The sequence below is a fragment of the Stegodyphus dumicola genome, chromosome 8 (assembly GCF_044657685.1).
Source record: "Stegodyphus dumicola isolate Sdum_Otavi_A_Nest chromosome 8, ASM4465768v1".
Lineage (NCBI taxonomy): Eukaryota > Metazoa > Arthropoda > Arachnida > Araneae > Eresidae > Stegodyphus > Stegodyphus dumicola.
In genome coordinates this window covers 54,102,053-54,129,536 of record NC_140775.1, presented here as the reverse complement: position 1 = coordinate 54,129,536, position 27,484 = coordinate 54,102,053, and the positions used below count along the sequence as shown (strand labels likewise).

Genomic DNA, 27,484 nt, shown 5'->3' with positions numbered 1-27,484 from the left:
AAGGTATCCATTTCCAGTCAATGATCAGTTCAGTTGCACCAGAGGACAGAGTCCATGCCATGTAAAAACAGCCCAGAACCACCACCAGCTTGAACAGTGCCTTTTTGACAACTTGGGTCCATGGCTTTGTGGAGTCTGCCCCACACTCGAACCCTACCATCAGCTCTTACCAACTGAAATCGTGACTCATCTGACCAAGTCCCGGTTTTCCATTCGTTTAGGGACCAACCGATATGCTCACGAGCCCACGAGAGTCGCTGCAGGCAATGTCGTCCTGTCAGTAAAGGCACTCGAGTCGGTCTTCTGCTGGCATAGCCCAAGGAAGACAAATTTCGCTGCACTGTCCTATCAGACACGTCCCTCGTACGTCTCACATTGATTCCTGCGGTTATTTGACCCAGTGTTGCTTGTCTGTGAACATTGATAACTCTACGCAGATGTCGCTGGTCTCAGTCGTTAAGTGCAGGTGGTCGGCCACTGCGCTGTCCATGGTGGGATGTTATGACTGAAATTAGATACTCTCGGCACACTCTTGACACTGTGGATCTCGGAATGTTGAATTCCCTAATGATATCCGAAATGGAATGACCCATGCGTCGAGCTCCAACTACCATTCTGCGTTCAAAGTCTGTTAATTCTCGTCATGCGGCCATAATCACGTCAAAGCCTCTTCACATGAATAACTTGAACACAAATAAAAGCCCTGCCAAAGCACTTCGCATTTATACATTTTCTACGCGATACTACTGCCATCTATATATATGCATATTGCTATCCCATGACTTTTGTCACTTCATTGTATATCTATAAATAAATAAATACAAAGTAAAAAAAAAGCAGTTCAAAATCTAATCCAGTTGCATTCTGTTAGCAGCAACAAGTAATGGTGATAATGCAAAAAAATAAATAATATTTTGTTCAAACTTGATCCCATATTCAGTTTGGAATAAACCACATGCAGCTTCCCCCCCACACCCAATAAAGAGTACATAGTGATCAATTGTAAGAAATAAGAGAGCAAAATATGCCAATTCCTTGTAGTTTGCCACTGTGCTTTTGTTTTCGAGTTTTTGCATGTGGCTTATTCTGAATTAAATATGGGCTGAATTTTATGCATATTTTTTTATTTTATTTTATATACACATGCATATATATATATATATATATATATATATATATATATATATATATATATATATATATATATATACACACACACACATGCATATATATATATAATACTGTGCCATTATTGTAATAAGATGACTTGGTGAAAGACAGTTGCAACGGATTGACGATGGTTCTCTGCATTATAACTTGAAGAGACTTAACTGTGTAGTTTGAAAGATGACACTCTAAGACAGACATGGCCTCTGATTTTGGAAATATAATTTTATTCTGTGATAATGCACATCATGGTACAACTCTAATATACGCCCTAATTTCACCAAATGTGGCGATATGTGTTCTGCGCTGGTTTTTGGCACGATTGCGTGTTCTATGGCAACCCTGTTGACGTTGAAAAATCTTTCACTGAAGCTCGTTGATTCGCCTCTGTGTCTGAGAAGATGGGAGGGAAAGATAAAATGGTAGTTCGGCAAAAGGAAATATCATTGTGTCTATCCTGTTGAGGGGTAGTGGGTATTTGGAAGTGTGGAAAGAGGGTCTGGAAGATTATTTTTAATGGCAGTGCATGATAGAAGTAGGGATTTGTAATTTTATTTATTTGTGAACCATAGTATAAATTTTCTGGATAGTGTGTCTGGCTGTCATGTAAATACGATAGTGATTATGTGGCGGCATGTTAAAGGCGGTATGAAATTTATATTTCTGTTATTCGAAAACTCATTAATTCACGGTAAATGCATTTTATTTTATCCTTGTTCTTATTTTGTAGAATGTTATGTTCATTGGTTCTTTAGTATGAATTTCTGTCGTTATTGTTGTTTTTTTAAATTGTTTGAAATTTATTTTAATTTATTTTGTTGTTTAGTGTCTAGACTGTGCAATTTGTAGATGTTTTTTAAAGTTGAAACAGAACACTGTGTACATGGTATTATTTGAAATTTATTGTTGTTATGTTATTTTATTAAAGCGAGGAGTGCGTAGATCGTAGATTCCTTCCTTGCCTAAATTGTGCAATTCGTAGAATTTTTTTTAAGTTTAAACAGGATGCTGTGTACATGGTATTCTTTGAAATTTATTGTTGTTATGTTAATTTATTAAAGCGAGGTGTGCGTAGTTTGTAGATTCGTACGTTGCCTACATTGTGCCATTCGTAGATGTTTTTTTAAGTTAAAACATGTCGCTGTGTACATGGATTCTTGTCAAATATTTTTGGTTAGAAACTTTACGTTTTTGCTATCTAAATTTTTTGTTTTTGTTTCGAATTTTTAGCTAAATTGTATGTTGAAAACGTAGTTTTTGCATGTGCGAAAACCGCGTTTTTGGAGACATTTTAGGCTAAAAGTTCGAAATGTAGACAAAAAATTTAGATAGTAATATGGCAGTGTGAAGTTTCTCACCAAAAATATTTGGCACGAAATTTGGCGACTTTAGGGTGCATATCAGAGTAGTTCCCACACATCACTATGGATGTGCTATGCACCCCACAATTTTATACAGCTTACATTTCTTAAACAATTATCTCAAGTCATTTGTCATTAATAAATTATGTAAATATCTGCATTATCCTTCAGTCTATAAACTGAAGTAGCTCTTCTGAAATTCAAAATTCACACGCTTTTGACATTTCCTCACCTTTATTGCTTTTTGATATATATTTTATTTATATTACTTGCTGCTTAGTTTTATTATTTTCTTGAAGAAATGTCTAAGCCATGAATGTACTTTATAAATCACTTGCAAGTTTTTTTTTAATCAATGATTATAGCCCCACCAGTGGCCAATTAGCAACTACTTTCAATACTGGGATTTCGTCCGTGGTTTAATTCCAGGCAAATGTGCTATGGCTGCATGGTTAGTTTTCATGGTTTTCCCTATGCATAGCATCAGTATGAGACAGTTTGCTTTAGAAAGTCATGCTCGTAGGCAAATAGACCGTGTGGGCTTTGCCATATTCAAGTAACCTAACCTCAAAGATTATACAATAAATTGAGTTGCAATTACAATATAACCTGGGAAACATTTTATCCTGATATATCAAGCATTAAGCTTTTTGCCCTGTAACTTTGAAGTATAGAAAAGATTATCCTATGTTATTTTGAGTAAAGTTTACAGTAGTTAATATTTTGTAATTTATATGCATTTTGATAAAGTTTATATAATTTGAAAGACTACAGTAAATTATATTTGTTTTCTTTAAGTTGAGAATTCTTTCTATTAATTTATATTTTTTCTAGATGAAAATGAAAAAAGCTGCCGTAAGAAAGTGGGTCGCCCTAGAAAGCTTCCAAAAGAGCAGTATGTTTCAAAATTAAATTAAATATCTGTAAAATTTGAAGTTATTATATATAATAATTAACATCATTATTTACATTAAGCACCAAGATATAAATTGATATTTATTTTGAATTAAATTTTTAAACTGTTAAGTTTGGGTAAGATAAAAGGTTACAACATTCAAAAGTCGCCTATTACATTATGTAATTTTCTGAGATTTTAAAATCACTTTAACTATTTTCCGTGCCTTTGTCAACATTTTCAGTTTTCCTTCTCTTTTGTCATACTGATAAATTTCTCACCATTTTGTAGGCAGGTGCCATTTTCAGTGTTTTTGCAAGGGTAATGAGCAAAATAAACCTTATGCTAATGACATGTGATTCAACTTAATATTTTTTAATGTTATTCATATGATAAAAACTTAATTCTTTAAGTAAAAAATTGACTAATTAGCAAAGAAAGTAAAGAAGCAAGCAAAGAAAGAAAAATCTTATAGATTGTCATAGATTTTGAACAGAATCTATTAATTTTTAAAGGCAACCAGATATAAGTCTCTTATCTTCAGGAGAAATTTCCCCCCTCCCTTTGTTGAGGAAGAGGAGTATTAGCAGTTTGCCATTATTGAGCTATTTCTTACAGTTACAATATATAAATTTAATAAAGTAATACTTTCAATATTCATTCTGATTTATTTTTAATATTTTCCTAGCATAGAGAATATATTTAACAGAAATTGGTTACTATGAGATATATGAGTTTGAAAAGTTTGGGGACTATTGTTCTGTCAAATAAGAAATTATTGTGCTTTTCTTAGATTCATTTTATTTTGCTTCTGATTTTCAAAGATCTACTTAATCTGTAGGTCTTTTTTTAAGGGGTTATTTTCAAATTACTGTAAGAAGCTGTTTTTAAAATGTTTAGTGTGTAGTTTATATATATATATATATATATATATATATACAGTATATATATAAGTCTTTAATCCGGAGATATATATATATATATATAAGTCTTTAATCCGGAATGATCAATAATCCGGACATCAAAGCTACAAACTTTCTGCACATGCGTAAACGCATTATGCGTTTACGCATGTGCATAATACCTTTATGCATGTGCATGATATGTTTACGCATGCACATTTAATGTATAACGGATAGTATAAGCTAGGCTAAAATTATCTAATTATCTATTTCAGTTAATGTTGCAGATTGCGTTGTTCCTTAATCTTCTAATTGGATTCGGCTTATTATTTTTTGCAGACTGTTAGAGCAATTTTATAAAAAGTAAGCTTGAACTTCCGATTATGTCAAAAAGAGTTTCTGATTCTGGAACTGCCAAAGGATGTACAAAGCGAAAGCGTGTTTCGATGTCCATCAAACAAAAATTGGAATTGCTGCAAAAAAATGGATAAAGGCATGTAGAAAGTGACAGAGATGTTAGTGAAAATGAAAAAGTTTTGATTGACAAATTAGTAGGTATTCTCAACAGAGCAATTACAGGATTTGAACAGCGGAGTTTTGTAACTGAACAAGAAATTGTCTGTTTATAGAATTAAAGAGAAAGTATTAGCACATAAAATGAAGCAACTTAAACAACTTACATTGAAAAGAAATGTTTAATGAAGAAAACAAATAAATATTAAGCTTTTTTTTTTTTTTTTATTTTGATACCCTTTAGATCATAACCGCTCTTTATTTCATAAATTACAATTTCATATTTTTAATTTTATAATTTCTGCATGCCATCTTACTGGATTTAAATTGATAAACTATAATACGGAAAAACTCCTTATCCAGAATCGCTGAAGTCCCGACGAGTCCGGATTAAAGACTTTGTACTGTATTTAATCATGACGTATGCCTAAAATGTTCAGTGGCTAATATGAGATCTCTACAACATTATGGGCCAGGCTTCCACATGCCTATCCAAAGACACATGAAAAAGCATCACATAACATGGAATACAAGTGGCTATCAGGGTAAACCTTCTGCTTGCAAATATAGTCAGTATAAGAGGTAGTGTTGTAGTGCTGGGTGAACATCAACTTCTGCTATAAATTTCAAAAGAAAGTTGCATGAATGATAATGCAAATGTACAAGACAAATGTATTTACAACTTATTAATGGCAGATTGAGCCTTGTTCAATTTGACTGTCGACAAGCAGAAACAAGTCATGATCAAATGAATACAATATGTATTGGCACTAGATCAGCAGTTTATTGTGAAGCTTATAGCAGAGGAAGTGAGTTAAGTAAGATAGTATAAACTATTCCAAAGTTGCCAACTCTTCCGATTTAGGGGGGAGATTCCCGATTTCCAACCGTACCTCCGCCAACCAGATTTATGATATTGTCCTCCTGATTTTCACTTATTGTTACAATTTCTCTACATATATGACTTTCCTTCTATTATTTCGTCAGGAATATATAATACATTTGCGACATGTACCGTTTGTTGTTGCTATTTTTCAGTTTCATACAGTGGAAGGGCCAATGATCTGAAACACGTGCATACACAAAAACACAAGGACAACATGAGATGTATGACATGAGTTGGGGGGAGGAAGAAAAATTTCTTTGGAACCAGAGGACCAAAAAGTTTCTAATGCAGAATGCCTGTTCTCTGATTTTTTACTGGAGCACAACCTGCCACTGAATTCATTGAATCATGCTGCAACTTTATTTAGAAAATTAATAATAATAATAGCAAAATCACTAAGAAATTATTAAGTGCAAGCAAAAAATGGCTTCAGTTATTAAGGAAATGGATATGAAAAATAAATTTTCAGTTATTGGTCACATTACAACAGCTCCATTCTGCCTCTCTACAGATGAAAGCAATAATACTGATGCAAAACTGTATCCAGTTGTTGTTTTCTTTCTTAATGCAGTGTTCAAAAATTGAGTATAGTATACTGTCCTCACTTTAGAAGGAGATTTGACAGGTTTTAATGTAGCAAAATGAATTATTAAAGCTTTAAAAGGAAATGCTATTCCTCTGGATAATTGCTTAGCACTTGGTGCCGGCAATGCACCAGTAGTGGGAGGTTTGAAGACTGGTGTTGCAGGCATCTTAAAAAAGGAAAATTCAGATTTTCAAATTATGAAGTGCACCTGTCACAAATTTAGCAGCTGAAAAATTGGCAACTTATTTACAAATAAATGTGTATGACCAAATTGTTGATATTTATTATTATCTTGAAAAGAGTTCTAAAAGAAAGGGAAATTTGAAACAATCCCAACAGTTGTATAAACCTGAAATAAGAAAATTTTGAAACATGTGTAACTCTTTCAGGCTATCTTTAACCCTTTCAGGACAAGCGTATATACACATACATTCCCTAAGAACGTATTCCCTAATATACGCATTCCCTGAGAATGTCTCTTACAGCCAGGCGTTCCATCCATGCATCACTAGAGATTGCATTCAGAGGACGGGTGATGCATATACGCATTTTAAGCTGGAACGCTTTTTCTGAAGACCACTAGATGGCATCCTATATCCATTACTTTTGAAATGAACACAGTTTTAGGTTCTTGACCTTGAGTTTGATATATTCTGCCTGACTTTGGTATTTTACTCATCAACTGTTGTGAGGGGAAGAGGGAAAGCGTAAACAGAAGTGGGCTCTTTAAATCGCTGTGTGCTAATACAAACATTCATGTGTCTGATTTATATCCAATTCCTTTTTTTATTCTATTTTTTCCTTTACTATCTATGGTCTTTTAGGGTTACTATTTGGAGTTCTGTTACGTTTCGCATTGCCTTCAGATATATTCCTGTTTCTTCTCTTTTTGTTTTGGAAAGCCTCACCTCCAGTCTATTATGGTGGGAAGGTGTTATTTATCAGAGGAAGAATATCCTTGTATGGTTAATGAACCATTTACTAACACAGATGAGCGTGATGATTCATTTTCTAAAGAGTTAGAAAGTGATACTTCTCCATGCTTCGAGATTTACCACACTCGGTCTTCATTTTAAATTTTGTTATTTTTTACTGTAAGTAGTCTTTATTGTATTGTTTTATTAATTTTAAACTTTATTGATGGATTTTATCAATTAAAAGTTTGGAATAATTTGAATAGCACTTCCGAAAATTATTTTACAAGATAAGCAATTTTTTAAGTACATTTTCATGTAAAATAAAGGAAAAAGGTTCATAAGTGCTAATTTTAACATATATAAGAGCTCAAGTAATAATCTAAAATGATACCAAAAATTACGATGCTAGAAGTGAAACTTTTTTTTTTTTTTTTTTTTTTTCCTGATTTTTCTAAAATTAGACTTAATGATGCAAAACATCTGTCCTGTACGGTGACTGTGTTCGATTCCCTTCCGTCCCGCACGAGCATCTTAAACAAAGGTGCGCTGTCATGAAAGAGTTAAAGAAATGTTTACCTAGAATCCTCTAACAGTGGAATCCACTTCTTTTCTAACCACTTTCTTTTTTTCTCCCACTTTTTATTTTTTAAGGGAAAAGTAAATGCTTGTAGAGTTGCGATAAATGCTCTATTGAAAGTTATATTACCTGAAGTAAATGGAGATATAGTTGCTACAGTGTGAAAATTATTGAGCTATATGCAGAAAAACTTGATAACTTTTGAACCATTGGAGAGATTCAGTTAAAACTTGGCAGTTAAATGCAGGGCGTGTTGAGAGTTTATTTGAGCATGCATATTTGTATTTTTTTTTTTTTTTTTTTTTTTTTTAATGTCAAAATATCATTTCTGAGCATATATTCTTCATCAAGGCTTACTGTTCGAGCAACAACAGCCTGAATGCAGCTCAAAAGAAATTTGTGACTGAATACAAGCAGAAGACAAATGGTCCTAGTGTTACAACAATCAACAATCTGGTTGAAAAGTTCAGGAGAACTGGTAGTGTTTGTGATGACAGTGTTGGCAATGTGATTGTCGAGCAAATATGAAAATGCCTGAAAATATCAAGAAAACACAAATTGTGTTTCAAAATAGCCAAGGACTTTGATCAGCAAACTTCAAAACAGATAATAACTGGGAGACTTTGCGAAAAATTGTTTTTCAAGAGCTGCAGCTCTTTCCATACAAAATTATAATTTGTCATCAATTAAATAGCATTTGTGTACCACCAAAAATATTATCTATATCAGTGTTCTGCAACCTTTTCTCACCTGCGACGCACAAAAAATCTTTCTGGAATTTCGTGGCACACCAAAGAGTTCCGAGTTATCAAGGAAGTGCCAAAAAAATTCAAATGCTGACACACTTACAATCACACACACAACCACACAACAGTGAAATATATAAAAACATTTAAAATAGACATTATTAAAGAAAAAAATTGTCATTGTGTATTAAATACATGATAAAAAATTGCAAAATGTCAAATACATGTATTTGATTGCGGCACACCTATATCCTACTCATGGCACACCGGTTGCGAAGCACTGATCTATATGACTGACAAACAAGATTTTGATGTGAATATGGTTTGGTTTATTGATGAAGCCTACTTTCACTTGGATAGGTATGTCAGTAAGCAGAACTACCACATTTCGGAGACTGAAAATGTCTCTTCACCTCAAATGGGTAACAGTTTAGTTGCAGTGTCATGATATCCATTGCAGATTATGTCATTACTTACTTTTGACCAACCATTACTGCTGAAGGTTATGTCAAAATTTTTGAAAGTGATGTTTTCTCCCTTATCCAAGGTGACACATATTTCAGAAAGATGTGGTTTATACAGGATGGACCATGACACCATCTGACTGATAGGATGTTTGAAGTCCTAGAAGAGCACTTTAGTGAGCGTATTCTGGCTTTGGAGTGCCCAGAGGCCAATCTCAAGTCTTGCGACTCACTTTTATGTGGCAATATTAAAGACATAGTTTACTCAAATAACTCCAAAACCATCACTGAGCTCAAAACAGCCATTCAGGAGGTCTTCGAAAGTATCGATATATCAACATTTCAACAAGTTTTGCAGAATTTTGCTCTTCTTCTGCATCATGGTATAGCCATTGGCATCAAGCATACCAAACATGCCATAAATTAAATCCAAATATCTACAGTTACTTTTCAAAATTGAATAAAATTTTCTAACTGAGTAGTTTTTGAAAATTTGACCTTTTATTTCATGAAATTCAATAATTGTCACCCTGTACTTGCACTGTTAAAAACAAGTGTGAGAAAAAATAAAGTAATTTCTGCACCTGTGAGCAATTTAATTGGCAGTTCTCAATACAATACAGCAAAATACAGTTTGAAAGCTGATACGAAGTTCTCTCAAAATAAAAAAAATGTCTTGACAAGGGAAAAATAAGTTTATCTAATAAAGAATGAATATTTACATTTTTTTCTTTGGATCTTAATAAAGTTTTTTTTTTTTTTTTTTTTTTTTTTGGTACACTCCATTTTGTTATCATTAAACAGAAGATATTCTACAGCACAAAATTCCATAAATTCAAGTTTTGCAGTCAGTGATTAATAATGATCTGCTTAATACATTTTATCAAATTTGTAAGACCAACCTTTGTTTTGTCTTCTAATTCTATATATTTTTATTTTATGGTATTTTTTATCTATATATTTTTATTTTATGGATTTATGGTAAAATAGAAAATGAGAAGAAAGATGAAGATTTTATAATAAGGACTGCAACTAACAAAATAGTGGAAGAACTTTCAGAGGAAGACAAAAATAAGTTTTATTTCCACGACAGAAGCTACTTCTGCCAAGTATGTGATTACATACAACAAATTTCTAATCAATGATGAAGTGACTTTATATGCTAAAACTGCAGATGTTTCTGCTCTAACAAATGCATCTTTTTCTGATTAAAGATATGCTTTGAATAGATTTCTAGTTTTAATTTATTTAGTTGTGAAAGATAATGATATTGATGTTGCAACTGATAAACTGCTGTCACAATTTTGCAATTTACAATGAGAAAACTCAGATAAAGTTATAAAATCATTTGGCATTAATATACAGTGGAATTTAATTGGAAAGCTGAAAGGTACTGATGGAATTTTAAAGTCTAGTGAACTGTGTAGAATAATGTTGGCCATTTTGACTATTTCCCATAGTAATGCAGAGTACAAAAAGATTAACTGTGCTGTTACTAAAACAGGGGCTAAATTTAGATTCAATATCAATAATGACACAGTAGAGAAACTTTTATTAACAAGAGCAGGCCTATGTGGCAATTGCTATGAACCTAATTGTCAATTTTCTTTCTAAATGAAAGCCAAATCTGCCACTGTTCATAGCATTTGTATGAAAACTGATTAAAGTATTATTTTTCCATCAAAAGGTACAAATAATAAAAATGTTTTTTACATGCAAGTATTTTTGTACTATTTGCACTTATAAAATAGTAATCAAACATTCAGGTATAAATTAGTTATTTAAAGTAAAATTATGTGTATTTTATCATTGAGAAAATTCTCCTGAGTGTTTAGAGTTGCAGGTTGGCAGGTATGCTATTATCTGCAAAGATATGGGTAAGCAAAAGAATTTTTTTCCAATTTTTACCACATCTAAGCTGAGAGACAAGAAAAAAGCAAAGTGGGTACAGATCTGTGGAGATTTTACCACAATGCATGTCCCGGATCCATCCTGTAAACCATTGTCACAGGGAATGACACCTGGTACTACCATTTTGATATGGAATTCAAGAGGCAGTTGATGAAATGGCACTATTGTCTCTGTCATCTGGAAGAAGTCAAGCACAAAACAATGTTGATCAGTTCGACAACAATAGCATTATCCTTAAGAAATTTATTCCTGCGGAAGAAATCACGAGTTCTGCATTGTGCAAAGAAGTTTTAAAACAGTTTATGATGCATCTAGCATTTTCTGTTCTTGGTCTTCTATCATATTCCCTTTATCTGGCACTTACAGATTTGTTTCATTTTCCCACCAGAAAAAAAGTCATGAAAGAATGACATTTTGCTAATATATCAGCTATCTAAGAACATTTTACAACATTTAAATCAATTCCTTAAGAAGACTTGCTGACAATTTCCTAAAAACTTTATGAACAGTGCTTGAAATATATGATCACTGGTGATTATTTTGAAGGTTAATGAATTTACTTTGTGTTTTCTGTTTTGTTTATTCTCTTATAACTTAAGACCCACCTTCTATCTAAAGTGTCACTTTGGTGTCAGTATGTATGTATATACATGCCCACATATATATAAATTGGTGTGTGTGCGTGTATAAAAAATTTGCCATTTAATTATTTAGCATTTAAATAGTTTAAGTAGCTATTTATTATATCATTTTTTGTCTTTTGTATGTTTGTTTATTCTTCTTTGAGAAAGCTACTGCACTAATTAATCTGAAAACTGGAAATATATCTTAGACAAGCAGGTGGAGGAAAGGAAAAATAGAAGGATCTATACTGTATTAGTATTTAATATATATATATATATATATATATATATGGCATAGGTTTGTATGGACATACAATTTATAAAATCTTATGTGAAAAAATTTTAATAAATTTTTAAAATATGCATAGTGCAGGTGATAATCCTCCCAATAAAACTGGAGATTCCTAATTTTTCATCACATATCCAATCTATTTGTAAATTTTCCTATTCCCCAGTTTTTTATTTATTTAATTAAATTACATGATTCTTAATTTATCTTGTTAGATTGTATCATTTTATTTAAATAGGTGGTATTTGTTTATCTAAATAAGAAATTTTTTGTTTTTAGTAAGTACACTGATGAAAAATGACATTCCAACCAACAATAGATCAGTTTAGAGCAGCGGTTCTCAATCTTTTGACTAACGCATACTATCTAAACAAAAATTGAAAACCTTTAGTATCACCAGTACAATGTACTGCTACCACCACAACTCTTGAACAAAGCTCAGTTCGCATAAATTTACGAGTGTTAGAGAAAAAAACTCAATCAGGATGTTGGGTTTTTAATTTAATAGTTAAAAATACTTTGTATCTTTACGTACCACCTATTTTTGTCTTGTGTACCACTGGTTGAGAACCCCTGATTTAGAGGAATGAAATGTGGGCAAAGCATTTGTCTAGGTAACATATTTGTATGATTAATGTTTCAAGGTCATAGGTCAAAGTGGGCATGAGAAAGCCATTTCATTTGTGAAATGGTGATGCATTAAAAATTACTGTAGTTGCTGTGGTGTTAAATGCAAGCATGCAAATGTGCATGCATCGTGTCATATCGGTGCTATATGTATTTTTGTAGGATGAAGTTCTATGTCTATTGCAATTGGTCAGTCAAGTCAGCAGCAGTCTGTATTGGTTGCAGATGATGCTGGATTTGTCACCCACTTATGTTCCATATGTGCTCAATGGGAGAAAGATCAGGTGATCTTGCAAGCTAAGGTAATATGTTAACACTCTGTATAGCATGTTGGGTCATAATAGTGATATGGAGATAAACGTTATCCTGTTGAAAATGCCCCCTGAAATATTGCAATCTCAAGAATTGCAGCACAACTGGTACGGGGCACTAGTCTGACAACGTGCCGATTTGCTGTCGATATGTATGGGATAACAGGAATGTTATATTATGTTATTTAGAAGTGACGGGGCCACCTTACTGTCATTAGAAATAGCTCTCCAGACCATAATTCCTGATGTAGGTCCAATGTGCCTATGCTTAGTTGAAAGTGTATACCTGGCCTTCTTTTAGCCGACATACAGCATCACTGGCACCAAGACAGAAATTCCTGTCATCTGAAAACACAGCAGATTTCCACACCTTCACCTTTAAGCTCTAATTTGACAACACCAAAGTCGCAGATGGCGGTGATTTGGAGTTAGTGGTATGGCTGCTGCAGAACATCAGACTTGAAGCTGTCCCTCAAATAATCGATTTGTTATAGTTCATTGTGTCACACTGGTGTCAATAAAAGTTCAAATGTCTGCTGCAGATGCATCGCAATGTGTCATAGACATGCAATGAATATGACTTTCTTTCCTTTGAGTGGTGGCATGTGAGCTGCAGTGAACAAATCCCTGCCAAGTTTTTCTGCAATATTGTGAAAAGAAAATCCACCTTCTCAAAGCCCTTACATGACCTTCAAGTTTAGCTGCTGATATTGCCTGTGTTGTCTCTTTAAAGGTATTCTTTACTCAAATTTCACTCACAGTGCTCAGTCTGTAAGATAAATAAATGAAACACATAAAGTTTATAGTATATATTTCAAGTAAACATGATTTGTTCTAGTGGCACTACTAGCACCACACTTATTCATCTAGTACAAAATCTAAGTAGGCATCATCATTCAGATGTGCAAACACACCTCTCAAATTTTGTTTATCTAGCACAACTTTCTTTGTGTTGGAATTCCGCTGCAACTGTATCTAATGTATGTTACTAAATTTATCTACCTCTGACCATGCTTTAATTATAAATTTTATCTTTAAAAGCAGTTGCATATATAAAAGCTTTTTCTCCACACTCAGATTTTCATCAATATAACATTTTTGGAAAATTACAGAATTGAATGCAATTAGTCAAAAAAAGACTTAAATTTGAATTTAGAATAGTGAGTTAAATGATATATATTTTACATAAAAATTATGAGTAACAGTCATTTTAAGCCAAATTTGTCAGTGTCTTTTTGACGTTGCATCATTTTTCAGCATGAAAATCTTATCGAATTTTATATTTCAAGGTTGACAAATATGCTATTGTGAAATTTAACTTATTGAAGCAGTTAATAGAAGTTAAAAACTAACATGAATCAGTTTCTTGGAATTTTTTTACTCTTAAATCATAATTCCCCATCTGTAATATTTTAAATAAGCGTCTTAATTTTAAAATTATAGATAGTTGAAGTCCATTATACTGTAGAAGTCTGTATTACTCTTCAGTTTACTTTTGCATTCCATTTAATTATATTTTAACTGTTTCTTTATGTGCTTTAATTATTTTATTTATTAATTTTAATTAGTAATTAATTTTTATTTTATCTAATTAATTTAATTTTTCTCCCCTTGTAATTGTAGTGCTGTTGAGGCTGTGGATACAGTCTGCAATTTTGAACCCCTGCCAGGTCCAGATGGGTTGTATTGGTGTCAGAAATGCCATAAACATTTCAGAAAACCTCGTCAGCTTTCTAGGCATGTTTGTCTGGAAACAGATGACCAGGTATTATTATTATTATTTTAACACTTTAGTTCAGTGTTTGTGTAATTAGGCGGCGTCACACTGTCAGGAGCATTTAAAATTATCTAAATGAGCAGTACAGAGGCCTTAATATCGCTGACCTATTAGTTTTAAATCAACTTGACCATCTTACTGATTAAATGTTAAAATATTACTATTACTGTTTTAATACAAAGAATTATTATATTAAGCTGCATGTTTATGAGATTTTTATTGCAAAGAATTAAAATATTATTTTATTTATATTAATAATATATAGTGAAAATGAGAAAATAATTTTAAAATATATATGTGTAATTTGTATGTACATAAAGGTTAAATGGCATTATTAAAAATATATTTCAACAAAGTTTAAAATATGTGAATTAAATTTGTTAGTTAATTTTGTTTGTTAAAGCACAATTTTATTTCTCTAGGTGTCTCATTTCAATAAAGATTATATTTATTATATATATATATTTGTAAAGCTAGCAACTGAAAATTGCATTACATTTCAAAAATTAACTTCTCATATAGCCATTCAGGCAATTTTAATGCTGGAAGTTAAGTAGACATCTAATTGATGGTACTGTGGGACAATATAACCTTCATACTAGTGAATGTATGAGCAGCAGTTTCTGATCCTTAAAGAAATGTGTATACTCAGCCTTCTGTTTATTCTTCAGATTTGTTCTCTTGCGGCTTCTTTCTCTTCCCAAACCTAAACTTTGTATGAAAGAAACATTTTTTGATGACATCCACTTTCCAAACCATATTGAAACAAACCTCTATAAGTATTTTCTTCCATAACTGATTATTCTGTCATTCATATAACAATGAAAAAATTTTAATCTGTGTAACTGTAGTAACACAAACCTCTTGTGGTGAAAGTTCTATGATTGTACGCTCAATGCAAATTCTGTGAGTTTTTTTAATTTTTTTAATATATTCTCATTATTTAGTTATCACATTTATGTATTCCTATTTCCTTTAACAGAAAAATCAAAATCATTGCAACAAAATGAAGGGAAAAAACAATTATTGCTAACCCAGGGAAATTTCAGTATCATTAACAGAGCATATTTACTTCCTAAGGGGGGAGAAATTCCCTCCCTTCATGTAAAGCTTTGGTTTATGAGGCATTAATTATGCTAAATATGATTATAAACATCTTAGCAAAGGAAAAAATACTTGATTATAATGTAAAAATTATTAAAACACAAGTAGGAAAAATTAGTAGAAAGAATTAGAACAATTACTTTACTTATTAGATTTTTTTAAATCAAGCTTAATATCCTCTTTTTTTTTTTTTTTTTTTTTTTTTTTTTTTTTAATCTTAACGTATACACTTAGAAAGAATAAAATAAATGTTACTTAAGTAGATTAGCTTAATTTTTTCCTTTATTTGCATTCATGATTCTTATGTAAAATCTATGCATTTTAAGATTTTTTTAAGCATGTTAGAATTGAAATTCATTATTAAAATATCTATGGGAGAAAGTTTATTAATTCATTGCACTGAAATTTTTAGAAGGTTATATCTATTGTAAAAGAGATTAAGTGAATTTTTCCTCCCATGGTGTAAAATTACATTCTCTTCATTATATAATAATATTCTGTAATCACACATTTATATTTCATACCTGTGTAGGATAATTTTTCTGATGACTCTTCAGTTTTTTCTGATGGAAGTGAGGATTTTCAAGTATATATGAGTATTGATCCAGTTCCATGGACAAGAAGACAAAAGCGCCACAATGATAAAAATTCAGAAGAAAATAATAATGAAACTACACTTAAATTCTTATGCAATGGAGCAATGTGTACGTATATAATAATAAAATTTTTTGTACTTTTTATTTTTTTAAATTGACTAAATAGTTGTTTTCATTAATTTTCAGAAATATGTTTCATATATAATTAAATTTATATTGTTAAATGTAAATTTTGCATTTCATTTGATGCAGCTGATGAAGATGGGTTGAATAAAGTCACTTCAAAATGGAGAAATGATCCTTCCTATGTTCCACCTTTCAGGAATGAAAATGAAAAACTTGCATTTGAGAAGCATTTGAAATCTATTGATTATAGTTTTGTGGATGATATGTTTATCATAGAGAGGAAAAGATGTAAAATCCAGAGCGGAAATGTACATACTGGTCACCATTTTTCTAAAATTTATACCTGCATAAAGTGTAAAAAGGTATATATATTTTGATTTCCTCCATGATAATAAATTTGTTATTTAACGTATTCGTAGAATTTATGATGTAGGAAAAAATAATAGAAACTGCTGTTTTATCATCTGTAATCATACTCGGGTCAGTGCAATGACCAACAGACCCAAGTTCAGATATTTATTCTGTATTATTTTATTTTAAATTATAATACAAATGGTTCTTGACACAGGCTAGAACAGCTTGTGAATTGTTTTCCGTAAGTATACGGGAAAATCTGTTGGAGATTATGATGGTTGAAAATATGCAGATGAATAGCGTATATAACAAAATGAGAAAATATTGTATGTTATGAAAATAATGCTACACATGCATATGTAAATATCAGTGTAATTTTTGTTTGTTATGACAATGTGTAGTCAAACTTATAGAGCTTTCTATTTTTTATATCTGATCGTATTGATCTCACCACCTTTTTCACCATTAAACTTTATTTGATCCCTCTTACCCTCTCAAAAAATGCCTTATCATGGATTTTCTCACAGGATGTAGACATTCTAGCCTTGACATACTAGGTCATGTACAGAACTTATCAAATAAAATATTATTGTGTTTCTAAAACTTTTCAGAAAAAAAATTGAATTTTTATGCATTTTAAATTAATCATGTAATACAGTACAAAGTCCGAGATCTGGACTCTTCAGAACTCAATTCCAGAAATGGGATTTTTCCAGATATAAGATCATCAGTTTAACTCTAGTAAGATGGCATGTAGAAATTATAAAATTAAAAATATGAAATAATGAAGCATCATTTATGATCTAAAGAGTGTTAAAATTTACAAAAAAGGTTAATATTTATTTGTTTACTTTATTAAACATTTCTTTCAGTGTAAGTTGTTTAAGTTGCTTCGATTTTTATGCTAATACTTTCTCTTTAATTCTATAGACACATAATTTCTTGTTCAGTTACAAAGTTCCATTTTGTTCAGGTGCTGTAATTGCTGTGTTAAGAATTTCAACTAACTTATCAATCGAGTTTTTTTCGTTTTCAATAACCTGTCACTTTCTTCACTGTCGGTAGCGGTATTTTCTGGATCTAGAAGCCGTACTTCAGATTTCGCCATCTGTTAATTGATTGATGATTGGGGCATTGTTGTCACAATGAAAAAGTCTGTTACATCATCTTCATTTATTACCGCTTTTTCACATTTCTTTACGAAATCCATTAATTGTAAAATTTCACCTTTGGTTTGTGATACCCGAAAACTTTCAAATTTGCAGCTATCATCTTCATCATCCTCACCATGAAATACAGTAGCTGGCCATAATTTATACTAAGCGTTTTTTTAAGTATCTGGAGACACATCCTCCGATGATCTTGCAATGCTCTACACAGCAAATTTTATACTAAAATATTAAAAAAATTCTTGAACAGTCTTGTCATTATTCAAGAAATTTAACATGGATTTTTAAAATGCTATTTTATATTTTCATTTCAACTAGTACGCTGTTACGATATCCATAGGCTGAATGATGGATGTGCAGTTTGGAGAAAAGAATTATATGGATACATTATATTTCACTCAAACTTAAGTGAAGTATGAGCCAAACAGTTGTCTGCAATCAGAACAATTTTTGCATCCTTAGGTAAACAAGCCAAATTCAAATATTGCTGAGCCTCGGGTATGAAATGATTTTCAAATAACCATTCATTAAGCCCTTAACTGCCGCAGGCGTATATATACGTTTTGCTCAGCCGATGTGTTAACTACCTCAGGCATATACATACACCCTTCCAAAATACTATAATTTCTTTTGCGCTGCTACCCATAAAATTATTCGAAAAGCTTTGGAATGCAACACCACAATGACCTTGACAAGTATGCAAAGGAGGATATACTATTTCAGAGAAGTGTGGGGAGAAATTGGAGAGAGGGGTGTGTCTAAAGTGGTGAAAGTAATGACTGCGCGGTATTGGCTGGTCAATACCGCGCAGTCATTACTTTCACCGCAAGTATTTTTTTTCAAACAAGAGTAAAACGTATTTTTTTTCTATGTCCTCCATTTTCGCTTACTTTTTGTAGTAGGTTCCAGGAATAAAGAAAGGATGTTTCAAACCCATTTATCTTTTTAAAATTATTTTTTGATGAATTGCTCGTGCTTCATATTGTTACTGAAACTAACCGTTTTGTAGACGAGTATATGAACCAACACCTTGCAAACGAAAAATCAAGAACAAAATTGTGGCATTCAGCCAGTTCAGAAGAAATATGTTTTTTTAGGTATACTGATTTCACAAGGTGTAACACTGAAACCTGATATTACACTTTACTGGTCTAAAAATGAATTGATCGAAACTCCATTTTAGGGATCATTTTTATTTAAATTTTGTGCATTCATTTTTTTTTTTTTTCTTTTACTCCATATTTTGTGAAAGTAAAGAGTTTTTAGAAAGTAAAACTTGCACTTATTTTCCCCCTAATACATCGCATAACTACGCGCGCCTGTGTGAAAAACCATTGCACTGGGAAATGAATCTTGTACGTTTTCCGCAGCAGTTGATGGGTTAATTGTCAGCTATGCTCTTTATCTTGTGTCATCCATGCTTTTTTATTTTGCTGATAACATAACGGGGAAATTCTTTACTCCTTTAAATGCTCGAGCTCGTGTATATTTTCCGATTATGGAAAGTTTACGCTTCTGTATTCTTGCAGCTTTTGCACATGCTAAAATTTTTAGTTTCGCTTTGGAATCTTTGACACCAGTTGGAGCCTTTTCTGTAGAGGCTGCCAAGGTATTTCACGGTACATTTGCCCAAAAAGACTAGTTTCATAAGTATTGGAAATTTGTTCTAGAGATAACTTTTCACTATTAATGAGTTCATTGAATTTGTCTGCAAATAATTCAGCAGCTTTCATTTGAAACTTTTAATTGCCTTTATACCATGGCTATTTTTTAATTTGGTTAACCAACCTGTCGAATATGTGCACTCAGTTTTTAAGTTCATTTCTTCATGAAATATTTTGGATTGAGCCATTAGCGCTGTATTTGTCAATGGCATGCCCTCACTGAGACGTTGTCTGAACCATTCAATCATTGCTTTGTCATAATCGTCGCTTCTAGTTGAACAAATAATTTTTCTGTTATTCATTGCGAGTGGGGTGTTGGAATCACAAAAAATTCCATTTTCTGTTTTCTTATGTCATATACAATTGACTTTCCAATGCCATTCTCTTCACATAATTTTGAGATGGATGTACCTTTATCCAATTTTTGTAGAACTTCTACTTTTTGTTTAATGGGCATAGAAACATGCTTTCGCTTTGTAAATTCTTTTGCAGTTCCAGAATTAGAAACTCTTTTCGACATAATCGGAAGTTCAAATTTACTTTCATAAAATTGTTGTAATAATGAAAGCGTGCAAAAAATAATAAGAAGGGTCAAATTAGAAAGTTATGGGATAGGGCAATCTGTTATATTAACTAAAATTCCTTGGAATCAGTAAGGTACAGTTTTAGCCTAGCTTAATAACGTCCGCTATACATTATTGGCTATGTATCATGAGACTGGGGATGAAAGACATGTTCTTCCACTAAATATTGTCTTGCTGCTGTTGCACACTGAAGCCATTATGTCTGAATTGTATTAATTTAGTTATTTATTATACTTATGTCTGAGTATAATAAATAACCAAATGAATTGTTAAATTTTTCCTTATCAACATTTCTTAACACATTTAACTTAAATCTGGAATTTTCACTAAGCATAATGTCAACATAAAAAGTCACCATACTTTTTGCTATTCAATAACTAATATAAAAAAATTATTTAGGCATTGCTGCATAAGTCATTATTCAAGTTGTTATGTGTTGATAAACATGCAATGATGAAAGCAAAATATAATAATGATTTGCAGGTTGGCATCAGGGATATAAAATATTAGTAGTGTAAAAGCAGAAATGTTTCTATATAGAATGTTTCAATTTGAGATGTATGCCAAGCAGATATGCAGCTATGGAGCCAAATTATTCATCACACAAATTTATGCTAAAATGATTATTTCTTGAATAACGAGGTGTTTGATTTAGTACAGAAGTAAAATTAAGAATCGGAACTCTTCACATGTTTTATAACCGGGGGGAATCAAATGTGTGCACATAAAGCATACCAAAAAAATGGTTGTTGGCGGCTTTGTGATCCGGATATTGGATGTCCAGATTTCTGACTTTGTACTGTATATGCTATATTAGTAGAATTACTGAGGAATAAAACCCCAAAGGTGTACTGTTTTTCTAACCCAAAAGGTGTACTGTTTTTACAACCCAAAAGGTGTACTGTTTTTCTTTACTGATGTAAAGTTCCCGCTTATTATGCTTTCTGATCTAAAAATTAATTTTTCATGATAACAAGAACAATTTTTATTTTACTTAAGCTTCAAAAAAAGTAACCTGGAACCTTATTTAACCAACTGTGCACTCAGAGCAGCTGGTTTAATTACCTTGTTCAGGATAATTCTCATAAAAATAAACAATAAATTGCCACTTTAGGGAACATTTTTCAGAAGGAATTTTTATTTTAATGTATTTCAATATGTTTTATCTTAGATTTTTATGTATGTTTGTGATTCATCCTCCTCCTTTAGGTATTAAAATCACTATTCCATATACGCATGCACTGCCTCACACACACTGATGTACAGCCATTTACATGTCCAGAGTGTCCTTATCGAACTAACAGCAAAGGCAGTTTATATACACACATGAGAAAGCATACTGGAAATGTTTTTCATTGTTCCTTTTGTAGTTTTCAGAGCACAAAAAGAGCACATATGTTAGATCATGAGGTATGTCTTATTTATCATGCTTTATTTTTTCTTCCTTTCCTATTTTGATGTTTGTGTGTTTTATTATGAATGGAAGTTTGATAACTGTCTTGTCTGTAATGCATAGGTAATATAAAATATATAAAAAATCAATTATTTTGCATTACAACAGGGTACTAGCACAGATTCTAGCACTGGAATATTATCAGTACAGCGATTTGCTAGTTTTTATCCACTAAAGTAAATAGAAAATGTAGCTAAAAATGTTGAGATGCAGGTGTTCATGAGAGAATCCCAGAAGGCCTGACTATTTGGAGGGTTAATATAGTCTTTCTTTAATTTTTGTTTTCATGTGAAAATGTTCAATAAATTTCTACTGGCAGACACTACAGTCTTTTCTTTTGGCAACTTTAACACTTTCGCTGCCAGTCATGCAAAGTTATTTTGATAGTTAATGCTGTGTCATAGAAATAGGTTGTGCCCATATGCCAACTTACTTACTCTAAGAAATATGATTTAAAAGAGCCAATAAAAGATTATTATGTGAACCACATTGATTACTAAGCCTTTAAGCATCAAATTGTATAACTACGCGGCAGCGTGTTATCGGCACTAGAGGAAAAATTACTTCTGCAGTGCCGCATTACGTGCTGGCACATGGCATTTAAAAGTGAATATGCATTATTTTGGTGTATATATTATTTTCATTAAAATAATGCATATTACACCAAAATATGCATTATTTTGTTGTGAATCTATATCACAAATAGATATATATATTACAAATGAATTTATTACAAGATAGTTGCAATGATATTATTGCAAACTATGTACTTCAGAATGTTATTCCTGTATGATCTTTATGCGAAATGAAACTTTGTTTCCAGTCAAAACCACATACATTTACAACTAGTTTCTAACTTTCACTCCTGGCTAATACTAACATATATATTCAAAACATAATGCCGATTGAACCTGAAAATGAACAATGAGACATTGTTTTCCCGCACCAGCATGTGACTGGCACCTGAGACATCACCAGGCACAAGAGCATGATTGTCTTTTCAGCAATGACACCAGTCACGCGCCAGTGCGTGATTGGCAGCAAACGTATTAAATACAAAAAAAAAAACAGCTAGACTACCCCCTGTAAGGAAAAATTTTGTTGGCCCTGGCCTCTTTGAATAGGAACTTTAAAGTGTATACCTCTTATTAAAAGACACTGGAAAAAAACTTAAAAAATTAGATAGAGACTGAAAAATAATTGAAAATAGAAATACTCTTTGTTAGTAATCTTTTGAGATTTCAAGGGCAAATCTGTGCTCAGTGAAAAATAATTTTGTGATAAGGGAACAATAAAATGAAAAGCTAATCCCGTTTTTCAAAAGTTTTTTAGTAGGGTAAAGAGGAACAATACATTAGAGAAAAGCAAGTTGGGATGCAATCAAAAGGATATTTCACATTCATAGAATTCAAAATCCAGTTATTCTTGCTAAATTTCTCAGTAGGGGGAAGAAAACAAAATGTGATGAGATGACTGGGCCACTTGTCAAGGCACTAGAATTTCAATTGTGGGCAGTGTGAAAATTTCTATCATTCTTAGTTCGTGCTAGGATTTGAAAAGCTTAATTTGTAAGATTTAGGGCAGAAATTTGGAATATGTAAAAACCAAGTAAGTCATAACTTTCATAAAAAGGCTAAAAAAAATTTTAAAAAGTCCCCCCCCCATCAACAAGTTTTTTTAATGTTGTTCTTAGAGTAGGTAATGGCTGCCATTCTAATACAGTTGTTCAAGTGTTCATCAGGGAGTTCATTTCTGTATTAGTTTTAATAAATTTCATACTGGAAAAAGAAATTTCACATAGATATGTAGAGCTGAACATTGTCTTCATTTTGAGACAAACCTGGACTAAAATTGGGTAATTTTCTTTAGAACAAGAGGCCAAATATTTTCAGACTTGAAGAAAGTGATTTTACTGATAAATCATTTCAAAAATCAGTCAGTTCCAACTCCACTGCAACATTATCTTTTTGAAAATCAAAATGCTCCATGACACAAGTAGAGAACTTTTCAGAATCAATCTCTATAAAAAGCAATTTGACAAACTGTACAATTGAAATCCTTTTGAAATCTTGGAAGTATTTGTAAGCTACTCAAATCTGAAACAATTTCAGAGTATCTTTTGTTGTTTTAAGGAGACGTTGAAGACCCTTTCTTTTCAAGGAGTTGCTTCAAACAGGCAAAGTATTTGCATTCACCTTGGATGACATTTTTATCCCACAGTTCCAGCTTTTTGGGCACTGAAGCAGCATCTGAAATTGCTCCGTCAATATCTTTATCCCTACCTTGAAGCTACAAGTTAAGTATTAATGTTTGGGTGATGTCTGCAAGAAAAGCAAAATTCTGTAGCCAAGCCGGATCTTCTAGTTCAGGAAAGGATTCGCCTCTTTCTTTGAAAAAAAAAGGCAGGGAGCAACTCTTGAAAACGCTGTCAAACTCTGTCTCCACTCAACCAACGAACTTTCGTATGAAGCACTAGATCACCATGCTGGCAATCTAGTTCATCAGTCAGTACTTTGAACAAGCATCTCTGAATTGTATTTGCTCTAACTTTGTTTAATATTTTTATTACAGTACATGACTCATTACTGAGCTGTATCAACTATACCAGTCGATTCGTCAAGTTGCAGGAGAAATAGCTGCAGCAATCAATGTGAGTTTTAAGTTGTGAATATCAAAACTCATAACCTCCCCATTGCTGTATTTGTAGAAAACTGTACAGATTTAATAGCAGACATTATCTCAGTTTTATTTTTGAAACTATCAAATAATGAATCTGCAGCTTCTAAAAATGCAGTTTTGTTTATTTCGCCATCTTTGTATGGTTTCTTATTCTACACAATAATATTTGAAACTCAGAATGACACCTTACTTGCTCCTTTATTCTTGTTTAATAATTTTAAAAAAGTTTATTGTTGAGCATTAAGTTTAGATTTTGGCTGCCTTACCTTTTATTTTTTAGAGTGAAATTCAGTGGGAAATCCTTTTTATACAGGAACTATTTTGAAGTGATATGCAATGCCCCCATTCTTTCCAACTGATACACTTGCATAGCACAGTAAACATACATATTTATTCTTTACCTGGGTAAAGAATAAATATGAATGAAAGTGATAAGTTTTTTCCTTAAACATGCCATCATTAGAACAGACCTGGTGTAGTACCAGTGCGTAAATCAAACTATCCAAATTAGCAAATGTCTCGTATACACACGGAAAACATAACACGCTCAATCTCATGCATATACAATCAACTATGAGATGAGGCTGACAGTGGCAGTTGCGTGCAAAAAACAAGCAGTTGAAGTCATGCTTGCCACCCCGTCATCATTGTCAGCTCAGTGGAGGAATCCAGCGATAAATAGAAAGGGCTAGTTCATTCCTTTGTTCGACTCCTTGCGCCGAACCGGCAGTAATTTGACGTCACTGTGATGCACCTGCTGTGATTTCGCGCATTTAAAACTGTAGTTTCATTGAACTCCAAGGTGATTTTCTGGAGGTAGCATATCCCAAATTAATTTTAATCCTATGTATTTGTTTTCAAACAATGAAAATATTTAAAATAATTTGTATATATATATATATATATATATATATATATATATATAGCTTTAGTCAGTTTTCATTTTAAATTTTCTATTGTAAAGTATCATTTTATGTAATATGGCTTTTTGTGCTGTAGCAACGTGCCATAACACTTATAGAAATACAAAGGGAAGGGATATTGTAATATTTCATGCTTTCCAAAAGGACAATTTGCTTTTGACAAAAGAATGGATTCATAAATGTCAAAGACAAGATTCTGTCACTGTGAAGAGCGAAAGAATTTGCAATGAACATTTTCTATGCAGTGTTTATGAAAATGATATGAAAAATCGCTTGTTTGGATAGCTGCAAAAGAAACTATTGAAATGCAATGCTGTGCCGAAAGTAAATTTACTGTGTGCAGGAACAAAATAACACCAAGAAATCAGAGACATTTGAAAAAAAAAAACTAATGCAGCTTTTGAAAGACTGTACAAATTAAGCCCAAAGAATTCATTTTGAAATAAAACCAATAAAAAACATTTTAAATATCCCTGAATGTTCTAAGTGTAAAGATAAACAAGAAAGCATTGATAATTTGAAGAAAAAATAATATCATTAGAAAATTGTGTTAAAATATTAAAAAATAGAGAAAAGAAAAAATTTTAGAATTGTTTGTTCAGAGACATAGAAGGTGGAAGATATCTAGAAAGAAATTTTTATCAGAACTTCAGAAACTAAAATCTCAAATAACGAAATTTAGAAAGAAACAGCAGAGTTCGGAGAATTTGGAAAAACATCTAAAGCGTATTTTTACCAAGACGCAGGTTAATGGCACTAATTGGCATAAAAAGACATGCTTGTCAAATTATATCTCACATATATTTATTTAAATGTAATATAGATGTAAGTATAAGTTAAAAAATTATTTTAAAAATACCTATTATTATATTGAATCGTAAAAGAAATATATCAACATAAAATTTACAATTAAGCAAAAAAATCAACCTTAGATTAGCAGAAATTTTGCCACATATGTGATATATGTTTAAAACTATGTAATCTAAGGTTGTTTTTTTTTTTTTTTTTATTATTATTATTATTAATTTTAAATAGATGTTATTATAGTAGTTATATTACAAGCAGTATAAGAATTCTCTCAGTTAGCATGCAGATAAAGAAATCATTAAAAAATAAACACCCATTAAAAAAAATCTGAAAGGTTGAAGATTTTAAATAATGTCCAAAGAGGCGTTTTAACGTTTTGTGTGTTACCTTTATTTATTAAATTTCATGTCCACGTACTCAAACTATAAAGTTCAGTTCAACAGGAATATTGCAAATTAATTTTAAAATAAGCATATCTTTAGAATTTCCGATGCAGAGTCTCGTGCGTTGGGAGATAAAAATGTTTTTTCGTACAGTGTTTCCATTGCTCGCTTTGAAATCATTTAGCTTTTTAATAAAAAATTCATTGAAGTGTTACAAAAATCTGAAATCAATAACAAAACAAAATTTAAATTAGGGCTTTCACATGCCCATATTCTATGGAAAATTAAGTTATACAAATTTTGATGGCTCTAGGTAACGTTGTTTTATCACAATGCGAGAAATATACATACATTTATGCAGATTCTTCATTATTTAATTTCTTTAAATATAAGACAAGGCAATAATATATGGTAGCAATGATTTGAAAAGTGATACAGCCTTTTAAAGTTTTTTATGCAAAATGCCAAAATGAAATTAATAGTCCTTCAAGGCATTGGCCCTTTGGACTGTAAAAAAAAATAAATAAATAAAAAATTAAAAAAATTAAATCTGAAAGGTTTCAGATTTAAAATTACATCCAAAATGGCAGTTTTTTTTTTTTTTTAAATGTTTTGTGTGTTAACTTTATTTATTTAATATCATGTTCTTTGCATTTGAACCAAATAATTCAGTTCAATAGCAGTGTCGCAAAATAATTTTAAAATGAACATATCTTTAAAATTTCTGATACACAATGTCGCGTGCTGGAGATAAAAAGTTTTTTTCATACGATGTTTCCATCGCTCACTTTGAAATCGTTGAGTTTGTTCAAATTCGTTAAAGTTTTACAAAATATGAAATCGATAACAAACAAATTTCAAATTTGGGCTTCCACATGCCATAATTCGTAGGAGGATTACGTCATTCAAAATTCGATGGCTCTATGTACCATTGTTTTATCACAATGCGAGAAATATACATACATTTATGCAGATTTTTTCTTTATTTAATTTCTACAAATATAATGCAAGATTCTAACATTTGGTGGCAACAGATGGAAAAGTGATTTGCCGTTTATAGTGATTCAACGCAAAATCGCAAAACGCAAGC

The 27,484-nt window shown here is 31.7% G+C and overlaps 1 protein-coding gene across 1 annotated transcript in view; it reads left to right on the top strand.

The window, feature by feature from the left end:
* The window catches only part of LOC118191789 (uncharacterized), a 49,012-nt gene that overhangs the window by 7,949 nt on the left and 13,579 nt on the right, over positions 1-27,484 (top strand). Inside the window, exons 4-8 of the mRNA XM_035362635.2 lie at positions 3,363-3,423; positions 14,399-14,540; positions 16,189-16,360; positions 16,505-16,740; positions 21,359-21,559. Of these exons, the coding sequence (XP_035218526.1) occupies positions 3,363-3,423; positions 14,399-14,540; positions 16,189-16,360; positions 16,505-16,740; positions 21,359-21,559 (812 nt within the window). The remainder of the gene's footprint in view (positions 1-3,362; positions 3,424-14,398; positions 14,541-16,188; positions 16,361-16,504; positions 16,741-21,358; positions 21,560-27,484) is intronic.